General features: G+C 34.7%; 1 protein-coding gene across 17 annotated transcripts in view; it reads right to left on the bottom strand.

The window, feature by feature from the left end:
• VPS54 (VPS54 subunit of GARP complex) overlaps nt 1-16,368 on the bottom strand; it is a 121,186-nt gene that overhangs the window by 43,172 nt on the left and 61,646 nt on the right. For all 17 annotated transcript variants that reach the window (XR_016395293.1, XR_016395291.1, XR_016395292.1 and 14 more), the window contains 5 exons: nt 15,091-15,187; nt 8,401-8,741; nt 2,507-2,636; nt 1,723-1,904; nt 1,013-1,125 (listed from right to left, as the gene is read on the bottom strand). Coding sequence is in view for 13 of the 17 variants with exons in the window: in XM_089922328.1 (XP_089778454.1) it covers nt 1,013-1,125; nt 1,723-1,904; nt 2,507-2,636; nt 8,401-8,741; nt 15,091-15,187 (863 nt within the window). In the remaining 4 variants the exon portion in view is untranslated. The remainder of the gene's footprint in view (nt 1-1,012; nt 1,126-1,722; nt 1,905-2,506; nt 2,637-8,400; nt 8,742-15,090; nt 15,188-16,368) is intronic.

The following is a 16,368-nucleotide window of genomic DNA, read 5'->3' as shown; positions in this document are numbered from 1 at the left end:
TATTTTATTTATTTATTTTTGGCAGTACGCGGGCCTCTCACTGTTGTGGCCTCTCCTGTTGCAGAGCACAGGCTCTAGACACACAGGCTCAGCGGCCATGGCTCATGGGCCCAGCCGCTCCGCGGCATGTGGGATCTTCCCGGACCGGGGCACGAACACATGTCCTCTGCATCAGCAGGCGGACTCTCAACCACTGCGCCACCAGGGAAGCCCAAGTTTATATTATTAACCCATGACAACTCCACTTTAACCGATATACAAAAATATCTCTAGCCACTGCATGTCTTTCATAAGAGACCCAATTGACATTTGATACAAATGAAAATTTTCTTCTTGAAACTCTAATTTTTTAACTTCTGTGTTTTTCTGGATTGTCCTATCTGTCTGCCCTTCCTTTGTAGTCTCCTTCATAGTTTTCTTATTCTACAGTTCTTTATATTTTGGTTTTCTCTATCATATCACTACTACATTACTTGTGATTGATAAGAAATATATCTTTCATCAGACTTAGACCTTTTAAAGTAAAATTATACCTCTTACCTATGTCTCAACATTTGACACATAGTAGAAGCATACTAGTGTCCAATAAAAGAATACATGTCTCTAAACAATACAGTACAGTGGTTAAGAACATAGCTATGAAATTATATAAAGTTGGTTTCAAATCCCAGATCTTTATTTGTACCAAATTCCTTAACCCCTGGAAGCCTCATGCCTCCTCACTATTAAACAAGGTAACAATAGTATCTTTATTATAGGTTGTTGTGAGGGTAAACTGGAGTAACGCATGTAAAGCACTTGGTCCAGTGTCTGGCTATGGTTAATACTCAATAAATATCTGAAATTATTATTAAAAATTACCACATACTTTTCCAATCAACTACTTACTAAGCTGGGAGTGTTAGTTCTAAGCTTCCCAAGAGGCACTATCAATTAAAGAAATACTAAGCACTCCTACAAAATGAACAAACAATATAAAATTGAAAGAGAGTGTGTGAAAGAGTACACATACCCCCTGATTTTTTTTCAGGTAAAGCAATCTTTCCATCTGCTATAGAATCAACAAGATCCTGAAATTCTGCAGGAACATCAGCTTGCTTCCAGCGTTCATTGTCTAAGAGGAGGCTATTCAAAAGTAAAAAGAAAGGAAGATAAACTTTAATAATATTTCAACACCATCTCCTTGGGTGAAAAGAAAAGGAAGAGCTGAGCGAGTACATAAGACTTTTGTTATATATTTAAGACTACATGTATCTTAGTTAAATTCAAGTAGAGCCCATGCAATACAAGGCATTGAGTTTTTAAATAATAATGGCCATTACCTGTTAGTACGTAAGACTTTAAAAAGTGCTGAACACCTTAATAAACTGAAATCATTCATAAACAGTATGAATAGTTTCAGAAAATGTTTCTCTTTTTATGTCTCTTAGCCTAGTCAGGAAGAGTGGTAAAACATAATTAACTTCACTTTGAGTGGGAAAGGAAAAGTCAATCTATTAGGATCTTCCTGGTAAGTACTTTAATGGAACTAAACATTCTAACTACACTTTCAAAAGCTAAGAAATGTGATTTTAATTCCACAATCTGTCTTTAATTAAAAAGAAAAAAATCTGTCAGGGGTTTTAACTGGCCAATTAATGAAGTTTCCTCTTTTAAATATAATTGTGTTTTGTAAAGAAAAGGGGAAAAAAATGAAGAACAGAATGGACATGGTGATAATACCTGAGCTTGGTTTTTCTCTCTTCATGAAACCTGTTTACAAATTTATTAGCTTGGCTCTGAAGTGCTCCAAGTAATGACATGCTTTTTCTTCCACAGATCTGTTCAGTTTCTAAAATGAATGTTTCCATTAATCTGGAAAGTGTTATGAATTCTGTGGAATTCAGCTTCTCAAGAAAACCATCCTAAATTTTAAAGATAACACAAAAATCATGAGAGTTAGTATAACACCAAATATGGATGAGCTATAAAACCAACTTAAACAAATATTGTTTTTATAATAATTGTATTAATTCTTAAAAATTATTTTAAAACAATTTTAAATAAAATTTCCCAATACTTTAGTCCCAGAAATCAAGCATAAAAAGTTTAAGATGTCTAAATTTTATTCTGATCCCTTTGTAATACAGTAGCTCAAATAAATTCAGATCATACTATACAATTGTCATACTATTGGAGTACAACTAATTTTCTTAATAAATTATTTGGCTAGGTATACACATATATATGTATAAAAACAGCATATTAATTTCAAATTAATTATTAAGGTATTATATTTCAAAATAAGTCTTTTAATCATTTATTTGAAAAGCATGCTTAATTTTTTCTATTTCTTTTATTTGGATTATTTTGCATTTCAACATCTCCTTAATAGACCACACCAGTACCTTATTAAGTGTTCAAAATATGCATTATGTGGAATAGGGACACAAGCAAGGATATATTCCAGATCTTTAAAATAATGTTACTATGTATAAAATATCTAAAGTTTATTAAAACAACTAACCTTTGCTCTTGACATGAGAAATTTGACAGCTCGATCATGGCATATATCTGAGGCACTATATAATAACTCCTGGACATTATTTGCCAGCTTTCCCAGCTCTAAGTCAGTTAATTTCATGTCTTCATTGACCCTGAAAATGACAGAAAGAGATTAAGTCAAGGAAAGTTGTGAACACACTGTTCACCATAGATGACGTACCAATAAAAAACAAAAAGCTGTAAAATTTACATTTGAGGGAAAATTCTGTGATGTATCATATACTTTTATTTTTGTGGTAGAGCATCACATAAACAAGCTCAGATAACACAAATATATTTTACCCTAATATTATATAAGAATAATTTTCTCTCTCTGCTGTAGTATTTTTAATACTTAGTTCAGACTCTGACTGGAAATTCTGCAAAAACTACAGCAAAAGAAATTCTCATTAGGTACAAGGGCGTAGCTGTGGCAGGTTGTGCACAGGTGCTTAGGATGACATGGTGGAAGCAAGAGGAAAGGAATGGAAAGAAGGAACAAACAGGCCCTCTTTTTACTTATAATTATGAATGACTATTAATAGTCAGATCAACTAAGCTAATATTTCCTGAGTATTTACTGTGCTTAACTACTATGCACTGGAGGGAATACTGTTCTCAAGAAACTTACAATTAAATAGGAGTATTTATAATATGTAATGCATCTATTCCAGTTTTGAGGAAGAAATGTAAGACTTCCTGTTTTTTATACATTTTTCCCCAGGGCATGTATAAAGACCACTGATTCTGTGCCAACAAGTCAGTTTAGTGTTATCATGAACCAAGTGAAGTACCTTAGCATAATTTTTCTCCGTTTCAGTTGAACTAAAATAACTTTCAAAGATATTTCAAAGAGGACCTGATGTATATTAATTTGAGGCAAACCACCACTCTCACTGGGTTAAGGTATTAAAGAAAGTTATTACCTGCTATCCTTTAAAGTTATATCATTAAATTTACTTACCAGTGCTTTAAAATAATGGATGGATAAATATTTTTTAATATACTCTCAGATACAGTATCTTGCTTGGTTCTCACACTCTGAAGAAGATAGATAAATTTCTACTTTACAGATGAGGATACTGAATCTTGAAAGTTTAAGTGATCTACTCAAGGTCACAAGGTTAAGAGGGTGGGACTAGAACCCAGAATTAGTCTAATTCTATTTCTAATCTGATAAGCTTCTTCTACTGCAACATTTCCTTCTATATAAACAGTCCAAGTGCTATTTCAATTCCAGCTCCCATAAAACTGTTTGCTTAAATTTCAAAGTTAAAATTTTATTTCAATTGTAAATTCGATTTTCTGAAGGATTTCTAAAATTTGCCCCTAAGTAAGGGAATGATTAAGAATTTGGAACTCTTACCAATACGCCACCAATTCACAAAGATATAAACGGGAAATAGCAAAAAAAAAAAAACAACTTAAGTCTTTAAGAAAGTAGGGTGACAATCCAAAAACCTGGGATGTTTGGTTTTCTAAAAAAATCATTTATTTGTTTGTAATTTTGCTTTTTAAAAAGATTTTTAAAAATTTAAGTCTAATGGATCTCTTTCACGTTAATAGGGAAAAGCAAAAAACAAAACCTCACAGACATGATCCAGTAATTCTACTTCTGGCTATGTACACAAAAGAACTGAAAGCAGGATCTCAAAGAGATATATTTGCACACCCATGTTCACAGTAGCACTATTCATAACAGCCAAGAGATGGAAGCAATCCAAGAGTCCACTGACAGATAGATAAAATGTGGTATATACATACAATGGAATATTACTAAGCCTATAAAAAGAAGGAAATTCTGACACATACTACAACATAGATGAACCTTAAACACAATATGCTAAACAAAAGGACAAATACTGTATGATTCCACTTATATGAAGTACCTAGAGTAGTTGAACTCATGGAGACAGAAAGTAGAAGAGTGGTTGCCAGGGGATTGGTAGGGAAGGAAATGGGGAGTTGTTGCTTAATGTGCATAGGATTTCACATTTGCAAGAAGAAAAAGATCTGGAGATTGGTTGTACAACAGTGTGAATATATTTACCACTACTGGACTGTGCACTTAGAAATGGCTAAGATGGTAAACTTTATATGTTTTTATTTTAACCACAATTTAATTTAAAATAAAAAATTTTAAAAACCTACAAAACTTTCTAATCCTTTCCATTATTTTTCCTTTCCCATTTCCTGCATGGGAAATTATTTACTCTTTTGTGCCCATGTCTGCATTGGAATAAACTTACAAAGTTGTAGACTATTTTGATAATGTAAGAAAATATGGAAAATCTACCACTAACATAGATAAAAAATCAGACATCATTTCTGCATGTACTACATCTATGACACAATTACATACTGCAAAAACACTTGATACAAGAAAGAACTAGTTAGGGTCACATGTATAAATATACTCAATCAATCCATTGCCCCTTGGGGGTGGGTAGTTCCCGGACATTTATGTGCCTATGAAACAGAAGAAACCACCTACAGAACCTCTGGTATCATGCTATGGGAGCATGCCATTGTGGAAAGCCAGAGAAGCTCCAGAGTGTATAGTAAGCCACAATGGAGGTGGGAGGGGAGGGATAAAAACTATGAGGCTGCATTTGATTTAAAGGAATCTCAAATAGTACAGCTGATTTCTAGCTATCTTTTAATATCGTTTCTCACTTCTGCCATAATAGTTTTAGCTATCAAATAGCCAACAAGCTATAGACTATTTCTCAAGCCTCTCTTACAGCTAGATATAGACATGTGATAATATTCTAGCCACTAGGATGTGGGACTGCAAATTCTGAACTATGCTCTTAAAAAGAAAGAAAGGATAAAACATGAACAAATTTATGTGAAAGCAACAGGGAACTAACAAATCTAAAATGTATATGGATTTGCAACATAAATAGGGCATACTGGAAGAAGAATAAAAGGTAGGAGAAATGACCAGATATTAAGACTAATTAAAAAGCGATCATAGGGTTTCCGTGGTGGCGCAGTGGTTGAGAGTCCACCTGCCGATGCAGGGGACATGGGTTCGTGCCCCGGTCAGGGAGGATCCCACATGCCACGGAGCAGCTGGGCCTGTAAGCCATGGCCACTGAGCCTGCGCATCCGGAGCCTGTGCTCTGCAACGGGAGAGGCCGCAACAGTGAGAGGCCCACGTACCGCAAAAAAAAAAAAAAAAAAAAAAAGCGATCATAACTAATACAATTTTACTTAATGGTACCGGTGCAAAGCAGACAAGAAAACAGAATCTAGAAACAGACTCATTCATATATGAATATTTAATTTAAGACAAGAGTGGCACTATAGAGCCATGGGTAAGACAGTCTTTTCAATAAATGGTGTGAAGTTAAAAAGATATCCACATGAGGAAAAAGACAACAACCCCACACTATACACAAAAATCAATTCCAGATGGATTGTGGATCTAAATGTGAAAGGGACAGCAACAAAGCTTCCAGAAAAAAACATAAGAGAATATCATCAAAGTCTTAGGTTAGGGAAAGATTTCTTAAATAGGACACACAAAAAAGCACAAACCATAAAAGGAAAGATTGAATCATAAGATATTAAAATTAAGAAATTTTGTTCACCAAAGACCCCAATAAGAGAGTGAAAAGTCAACCCACAGAGTGGGAGAAGATATCTGCAGTATGGACAACTGACAAAGGGCTGTGTTGGGACTACATAAAGAACTCCCATAAATCAATAAGAAATAAAAGGCAAACCAATAGAGAAGTGGGCAAAGGATTTGAATAGGGCCTTCACAGAAGAGGACATCCAAACAGCCAATAAATATATGAAAAGTGCCCTCTTACCAATCATCAGGGAAGTAAAAATTTAAACTACTATACCTGTGACATATCCACCAAAACGTCTAAAATGTAAAAGACTGACAATACCAAGAGTGAATGAAGATATGGAGTGATAGGAATGCTTCCACACAGCTGACAGGATTGTAAAGGAGTACAATCCTTTGGGAAATTGTTTGGCATTAGTTAAATTGGCTATTCACAATACTTATTCATTCCTAGGTATATATTCAACAGAAATACTTATGTCATGTACACTGAAGACATCTACAAGAATGTTCACAACAATCAAACTGAAAATAATCCAAATTTCATCAACAACAGCATGATAAATACATTGTGGTGTAGTCAGAAGTGGAATATTTATGCACAAATAAACTACTGCTGCATGGAACTACTTAGAAAAATATCACAAATATAATGTGGAATGAAAGAAATTAAAGACTAAAGAACATGATTCCATTTATGGTTCCATTTATATAAAGTTTAAAACCTGGAAACACCAATAGTTTTAATGTTTTTTGGGGGGGAAAAGTGAAAGCATAGTGGCAGGGGGGGCTTCTAGAGAGCTGGTAATGTTCTATCTCTTAACCTTGGTGATTACACCAGGGCGTTCATTTTGTTATAATAAATTGAGCTGAACACTTATAACTGGTCCATTTCCCTATATGTGCATCACATTCCAATTGAAAGGTTAAAACAAAACAAAAAAGTAAGGAGAGTACCAGCCTTTGTCCTCTCCTTCCTGCTGCTACAGATTGAAATGAGATGATAAAACCTCCTAAGACACAGAGGGAAGCTACACAATGAGATGGTAGAGCTACCTTCTCAGCTCTGGACCTCCTACCTCTGAATTGTTACAGGAGAGAAACAAAATTCTATATTGTTTAAGCTACAGATGTTTTTACATCTCTTTTAACAGCAGTTTTAGACTGAACCCTAACTAATAAATGTGAAAATATAAGCCAGAACAGAGAAGAAAAAATTTTATTAATATATAGTTCAGGGTTTGATTGATTGATTTATGGTGGGGAGGGGGAGGTATTATAGCTGACTTTACACTATAACTGCAACCTTTATAAGCTCCTGGGCTATAAGCCGACTTACATCAAAATGAACAAAAGTACTGAATTCTTATTATTCTTAATAATAACAAAATACAAACAATGTTCTTGGACCAGAAAGATTTTATTGGCTGTTTTATTTTTGTTCTTCCTATTCAGAACATTATTGGGACAACTGGTGAACTTTGAATGGGGTCTGTGCATTAGATGGTAATAATGCAGCAATGTTTTCTTGATTTTAATTGGTATACTGTAGTTATTTAAGAGAGTGTTATTGTATTTAGGAAATATACACTGAAGTATTTGGAACATCAAGTCTGCAACCTACTGTCAAATGATTGAGAAAAAATTTTAACATGAGAGACAAAGAAAGGAGACACAAAAAGAGAGTGAGAAAAAGAGAGGAAGGGAGAAAGAGGGCAATGTGGTAAACCATTAACTGGGGAAGCAAGGTGAAAGATATATGAGAGTTTTTTGTACAATGCTGACAACTTTTCTGTAAATTTGAAATTATTTCAAAATAAGTTTAAAAAAGTAATATTAAAAAAGATAGTGCGACCCACTTGGAAATTCACGTCTGAAAAACTGAAAATTGTAAATCAAACAGATTTTCACTATATACAAAATACAAAGGTGACATAGTAAAAGAAAGAAACATAACCAAGGAAATACTGACCTGAGTTCCAGGACAGGTTCTGCCACTAATGACTTTAAATAAGTCATCTAAACTCTCCAAATTGAGGGCATTTAATTAAATGGTTCCTTCCCAGCCTTAAAATTCTACAATTCTCAATTACTTCCAATGCTCACCTCCTTACCTTGCATACATTTTCAAAAAGATACATGTTTCAGAAAATTAATTTATTTTTGTTAAATTAAATTCCAAAAGACCAAAGCGTACACAGTTTCTCAATAAACTGAATAACCAATCTTATTGGAACCATTAATAAGATGACTCAAAATCTTGTTAACTTGGCAGCAGTCACCATACTCACATAATATCCACAGCTCCTGGAGTAACAGATGATGATGTCTGCTCTTTGCTGGATGAAGAATCAGTAGTACATTCTGGTTCGGATACCGAATCACTGCTGCAGGGCTCACTATTTGGAGATGCATTTCTTTGAGAGGTAGTGTCAATTGCTATAGGTGTTAATTCACTCTCACTGAATGCATCGCTTATAAACATGCCTTCATGGATTAAATAAGCCACCTCTGTGTCCAATGAATTGTCTTTTGCAGCATTCTTCTGCTGCGAAATCTCCTCCAATTCTCTAGTCCTTTGGTTTTTGTCAAGAACTGAGAGAACAACACTGTGAATGATATTTAACGTTGCCTACAAGAAAACAGGGTACATTTTTAAAGAATTTAAAATATTTTGTACCTAAAGGTTCCAAAAGTGAACTCTGTGTATGTACTTTTCAACATCTTACAAATGAGTCAAGGTCATGCATATCAGAATTTCTTTTAATACACAGTAAAGGTGAATTGTGAAAAAGAATTGCTCAAGAGAGATGGGTTCCCTAAAGCTTAGACATAGGGCTCCATTTACAAATTAATTTTGTAAATGGAAATCTCCCTAAAATATACTGCATATTTCTCTAACTTCTTAAATAGGTTACACTAAACATAACTTGCCTGTCAGAGGATCATATTCGTTGACTGATGTGCTTTCTTTTCTATTTTTTTTAAAGGGGGGTGTTTGGAACAGAGCAACCAGTATCCAATCATCTATGCAACAAATATTCACTGGGTTTTTTTTTTAATTAATTAATTGATTTGGCTGCATTGGGTCTTCACTGCTGTGCACGGGCTTTCTCTAGTTGCGGCGAGCGGGGGCTACTCTTTGTTGTGGTGCACGGGCTTCTCGTTGCAGTGGCTTCTCTTGTTGAGGAGCACGGGCTCTAGGCGCATGGGCTTCAGTAGCTGTGGCTCGCGGGCTCTAGAGCACAGGCTCAGTAGTTGTGGAGCACGGGGTTAGTTGCTCCGCGATGTGTGGGATCTTCCCAGACCAGGGATCAAACCCATGTCCCCTACGTTGGCAGGCGGATTCTTAACCACTGCACCACCAGGGAAGTCCTGCTGTGCTTTCTTAAAAGGAAAAAACAATCCGTATTCCTTACCGTACCTACCATTAAATCCATCTCTCTCTCCTCATCTTACACCATTTTCTCACTCATTCACTGCTCTCCAGACATTCTGGTTCTCTTCCTATTCTTCTAAATTCCACTGTTCCCATCTCAGTGCCTTTGTTGTTTCCTCTGCCTGGAATGTTCTTCACCTTGATGTTTGCATACATGTTTCCTTCTCATCACTCAGGTTCCTGCACAACTGTCACTTCCTCAAGAAGCCTCCGGGACGTCCCTGGTGGTCCAGTGGTTAAGACTCCGTGCTCCCGATGCAGGGGGCACGGGTTCGATCCCTGGTAGGGGAACTAAGGTCCCTCATGCCGCACGGCAAAAAAATAAAATAAATAAATAAATAAAACTGAATCAAAAACAACAAAAAAAGAAGCCTCCTATGACTCCTTCCAGCAACCCTATCTCATTAACCAGTTTTTTTAAAATAACAGTTACCACTATTTTTTTATTTTTTTAATTCTAGGTCTCTTTCCACTACAATGTTAGCTCCATGAGATATTATATCCTACTGCCTAGAATAGTAAGTACAGGGCACATAGGAGGTACTTAATAAATACTGAAAGCTAGATGAATTAAGAGTAAATTTATGTAAGTCAATGTCTTCATGGACTACTAAGAAACAGGGGCTGCATTCCTACTTTAACATTCATGGTTGTGTTCTTGTAATTTGTTGCTCCTTTCTTAAAACTCTTGATTTCTTTTTTAGGATCTACATGGTTCTAGGCAAGCAGACTCCAACTTTAAGTCTCCAAAGATAGGATAAGGGTCTAAGCTAGTCCAATCAACTAATGGAACCACCACCTGAGCTTAAAGCTAAAGAAGATACACAGAAGACAGACTGAGAGAAACACAGAGAAACAAAACCAAGGCTTGATAACATCATCAACCTCTCTATCAAGCACCTAAAGGCTGACCTACCTATGGTTATTTTTCAGTTATATGAACTAATAAACCCCCTTAATTGTTTAAAACACTCTGTGTTTCCTGTTATTTGGAACTAAATGCACTCTAAGTGATACAATATTCCATACAGTATATGAGAGATTCTGAGCCTTCGAGTGTCTGTGGACACTGCATATTTTCTTTCTCCATTAATCAGTAACTTCTCTATTGTCACAAACTTGCTCCTTGCTACACTCCTCCATTGCTGCTTTTAATCCTCACTACTGTCTCGTCTTAATCTTGATGTGCTTTCTCCCCCATCTTCATTTTGCCTTTGTTCTTCCTTATCTCTTCTCTCTTGACGATTTTCTTTCTTAAAAAAATTTTTAATAAAAAATGGTCACGGTCTTTGGACATAGTCTTTTTCTCCCCAACAACTATTCTATACCTCCCCCATAGGAATACAGCTATGCAAAACTGAGTCCACCTTCCGGCTTCAGGTGTTATTCCTACGTATCCCACACAGTATACTCCCAACCTCCTTGCCACAGGATTAGTTCATAAGTGAGAAGAAAATCCAGACCCAAAGCAAGCAGTGCACAGCATTGTCCTGACCACAGTAACCTAAATCAGCCCAGTGGATTAAAACCAAGGACTTTGATGATTGAACAAGAAAAAATCTTGTTTTAGGAAGTAGAGTATACAAATGTGGAAGACCTAAAACTGTTATACATAGCCATTTTGCTATAATTAGGTTGGTTACTTTGAAGGTGAAGCCAACAAAGAGGAGGTAGAAGTGAATTAAAACAGAGAAACTAAGCGAGAAAACCATGACCACGTTTGGACCACCTATCCTCGTTTTGGACTATTTTAAGTTCCCCAAGCCAATGCATTTCTTTTATTGTTTAAATTAGTTTCATTTGAATACTTTGTCCCTTTTAACTGACAACATCTTAGCTAATACAATAAACTTTCCATATACAGTGTATCAGGTGTTCTCTTAAGGGTTCTTCTTCACTGTTTTCACCATACCTACAGTTTTAAAGATTTGCTGATTATTTTTTTCCAACACCAGAGCCATTCTTGCTTAAGGATGCCAGAAGATTTTACAATATATAGTAGATTCAACAGTAGGTACGCGATTTATTCTCTGAACTTTCATATTGCAGCAGTTTACAGTCAAGTTCATGTTCAAAGACCAGAACCGCTAAAATAAATTTTTCCAGTCTTGAGAATAATGAATGAAATAATCTGGTAACCATATTCATAAGTCTTTAAAATGATAGTCCAGAATTATTTGTCCACGTAATAAATTGAAAACTTAAGAGTTAAAAATTTCTTAAAAGAGAATGTAAGCTTGCATTTAAGGATTATTTTCTTTTTTAGCTATACAAATCATCTTACACTATGGGATATAAACAATAAACAAGAATTCTAATAAAAATACAAAATACAATTAATGCCCAGAAATAAACCCATGCACTCATGGTCAATTAATCTACAACAAAGGGCAAAATACAGCAAGAATATACAATGGAGTAAAGACAGTCTCTTCAACAAGTGGTGGTGGGAAAACTGGATAGCTACATGTAAAAGAATGAAACGAGAACACTCTCTAACACCATATAAAAAAAAAAACTTCAAAATGGATTAAAGAACTAAATGTAGGACCAGATACTGTAAAACTCCTAGAAGAAAACATAGGCAGAACAGTCTTTGACATGTTGTAAATCACAGCAATATTTTGGGGGACCTGTCTCCTAGAGTAATGGAAATAAAAATAAAAATAAACAAATGGGACCTAATCAAACTTAAAAGTTTTTGCACAGCAAAGGAAACCATAAACAAAATGAAATGACAACCTATGGACTGGGAGAAAATATTTGCAAATGATGCAACTGACAAGGGATTAATTTCCATAATATACAGACAGCTCACACAGGTCAATATCAAAAAAAAAAAAAAAAAACCAAACAACCCAATTAAAAAATGGGCAGAAGATCTAAATAGACATTTTCTCCAAAGAAGACATACAGATGGCCAACAGGCACCAGAAAAGATGTTCAATATCACTAATTATTAGAGAAATGCAAACCAAAACCACAATGAGGTATCACTTTACACCAGTCAGGGTGGCCATCATCAAAAAGTCTACAAATAGTAAATGCTGGAGAGAGTGTGGAGAAAAAGGTACCCTCCTACACTGTTGGTGGGAATGTAAATTGGTACAGCCACTATGGAGAACAGTATGGAAGTTCCTTAAAAAACTAAAAATAGAGTTACCATATAATCCAGCAGTCTCACTCCTGGGCATATATCCAGAGAAAACTCTAATTCAAAGAGATACATGCAACCCAATGTTCATAGCAGTACTATTTACAATAGCCAAGACATGGAAGCAACCTAAACGTGCATCGACAGATGAATGGATAAAGAAAATGTGGTACATATATACAATGGAATATTACTCAGCCGTAAGAAAGAATGAAATAATGTCATTTGTAGCAACATGGATGGACCTAGAGATTATCATACTAAGTGAAGTAAGCCAGAAAGAGAAAGACAAATACCACATACCACATGATATCACTTATATGTAGAATCTAAAAAAACTGATACAAATGAACTTATTTACAAAACAGAAATAGACTCACAGACATAGAAAACAAACTTATGGTTACCAAAGGGGAAAGAGCTGAGGGGGTGGTGGTGGTGCGGCAGGCGGGGGGATAAATTAGGATTTGGGGGTTAGCAAATACAAACTACTATATATAAAATAGATAAACAGCGGTCCTACTGTATAGTACAGGGAACTATATTCAATATCCTGTAATAAACTATAATGGAAAAGAATAGGAAAAAGAATATATATATGTATAACTGAATCACTTTGCTGTATACCAGAAACTAACACAACATTGTAAATCAACTATAGTTCAATTAAAAAAAAGTAATACCTCTTTTTCTAGAAAACTTAGGAAAACCAGAAAAGAATGAATCACAAATTTAAATTATACATAACACTACCACCTAAAGATAACCACTAAAAAGACAAGCTGTCTCTTTGGTCTATGGAGATGAAGAGGTAAAAAAATCTTTCTAACACAGCTAAGAGCAGACTATATATTTAAGTAGGTCTCTGTCTTGCTTTTTAGCTTAACGTTATAATGCATGCATTTTCTTCAATCATACAAAATCCTTGCCTGCATGATATTCCATGATAGTGTATATACCAGGCATAACTTATTTTACCATTCCTCTATTGTTAGACATCATGGTTCTTTCCAATTTGTAGTTATTTAAAAATTCTTCATTAAAAATGAACAGCTGTAATTAACATTATTTTTCAGCAAAATCACGCCCTCAAGGTACCACAAACTTTTTCAAAGAGAAAAGTACTATATTTAAAGATTAAACATCATTTTCAAAGACGTTTTACAACAGTATTAGTTTAAGTGGCCTAAATGTGAAAATAAGAAGCTACAATTAGGACAAATCACTGTTCCCATATTGTACATACATCAAATAATAATGTGGCTTAGTTTAACTGATATAGAACCTAAAAGATAGGTTAAACTTAAAAATAACTGGCAAAAAGTTGGCCAGTTCTAACTATGCAATGTAGGAGTTCTATATATCCAGACCTGTGTGTGATAAGATCATGGTAGGAATATAAGAAAAAGTGAAAACAAGGCCTCGTTACTGTGCAATCCACAGATAAAGGTTTGCTATCTATCACTATCAATGGATAGGATCAACATTTTGGTAGGAGTCTGAATTAAGTATAGTGAATCACATTTTATAAAACTTTTTCCACTCTGACTGGAAAGCTTATGTATGTGACTTAGAGCATGTCAATGTCAATAAGGAAGTCATATCACAGATAAGTACCAAAGTCCCTCAGATCATTTTTAACATGAAACTCAGGAGATGCCAGGGATGTTAACTAGGACATAAATACAATATTGACACCTGATAATTCAAAGAATATCACATTTCACAAACAGTCTGTTATACTCAGTAATTCCTAATGACTGTCTTATTAAAACACAGTTATGACATGTTGGTAATCCCAACCAACATGTATTAGAGTCTGTGACATTTTTTCTTCTGAAAAATGCTGTGTGGCATGTGTTCTTTTCCTTATAATGACTGGATTAAAATTAAGTTGTTTGACCAAAGGGACAAAGTAATTAAATGCAATGCATGATACATGAATGGATTCCAGATTGAAAAATGAAAAAAAAACCCTGCAATAAAGAACATTAGTAGAGCAATTTAAATATGAACCATATGTTTAAAAATACCATTACATCAACATTAAATTCCTAGAAAAATTAAGTGGTTTGGGATAGATTTTTGAGTGTTTCACAATATTGTAATTCTAGGTAATCTACAGAGATTCAAGCATCACAAAATCACAAAAGGAAATATTACTGTATAATATTTAATGCCAAGTTAGCATATTTCTTTTAAAATAAAACATATCATCCAAAATTATAAAAAGGTACCAAAATACTCTGAAGCACTTCAAATCTAATTTAAAACCCTTTAGAAAAATTACAGAAACAAAGAAATTTTGTTTTATTCTAATTTTCATATCTAGAAAGATGACTTAACTTTAGGGATATTCTGGACAAACTGATAAACACATAAGCTTACCTTAACTCTCTGTAGGAAAATTGTAAACTTAGAGAAAATATCCTTTAGCAGATCAAACCACTGAAGAAAATTCAACATTCTCATCTGATCTGCAAGCCTAGAAAAAAAAATTCAAACAAAAATAATGACTGTCTTCAGGCCAACACATGGTGTTATCTACAAATTGGAGGAAACTACACTAAATACTAGCAACAAAAGAATAATAAAACGCAATTTAATCTAGATACCTAGCTAAAATTGTAAAATTGAGATGAACATGTCAATTACTAAGCAACTTCTCCTTGTTTAAACATCTCTAAGACTAGTCAAGTACACTGACTTATGAATCTTATCATGTAGTAATTCCATGTGAACATGCTTCGTGACCATTCGATGAAAAAGCATAGAGAAATAGACAAATTTTGGTTAAATATGGAAAAGATATATTCTGGAATAAAAATAGAAACATAACATCTGCCTTAATAAACGAGCCTCTTCAATAAGTGGTGCTGGGAAAATTGGACAGCTACATGTAAAAGAATGAAATTAGAACACTCCCTAATACCATACACAAAAATAAACTCAAAATGGATTAAAGACCTAAATGTAAGGCCAGACACTATCAAACTCTTAGAGGAAAACTTAGGAAGAACACTCTATGACATAAATAACAGCAAGATCCTTTATGACCCACCTCCTAGAGAAACGGAAATAAAAATAAATAAATGGGACCTAATGAAGCTTAAAAGCTTTTGCACAGCAAAGGAAACCATAAACAAGATGAAAAGACAGCCCTCAGAATGGGAGAAAATAGTTGCAAATGAAGCAACTGACGAAGTGTTAATCTCCAAAATTTACAAGCAGCTCATGCAGCTCAATATCAAAAAAACCAAACAACCCAATCCAAAAATGGGCAGAAGACCTAAACAGACATTTCTCCAAAGAAGATATACAGATTGCCAACAAACACATGAAAGAATGCTCAACATCATTAATCATTAGAGAAATGCAAACCAAAACTACAATGCGATATCATTTCACACCGGTCAGAATGGCCATCATCAAAAAATCTACAAACAATAAATGCTGGAGAGGGTGTGGAGAAAAGGGAACCCCTCATACACTGTTGGTGGGAATGTAAATTGATACAGCCACTATGGAGATTCCTTAAAAGCAGCCAGTATGGAGGTTCCTTAAAAAACTACACATAGAACTACCATACGACCCAGCAATCCCACTATTGGGCATATACCCTGAGAAAACCATAATTCAAAAACAGTCACGTACCACAATGTTCAT

Source organism: Delphinapterus leucas, chromosome 13 (genome assembly GCF_059928025.1).
Source record: "Delphinapterus leucas isolate spDelLeu-1000000601 "Yukka" chromosome 13, BTC_Dleu_Yukka2, whole genome shotgun sequence".
NCBI classification, from domain to species: Eukaryota; Metazoa; Chordata; class Mammalia; order Artiodactyla; family Monodontidae; genus Delphinapterus; species Delphinapterus leucas.
Note: the sequence above shows the minus strand (reverse complement) of the source record. Positions and strands in the feature narration are given on the sequence as shown.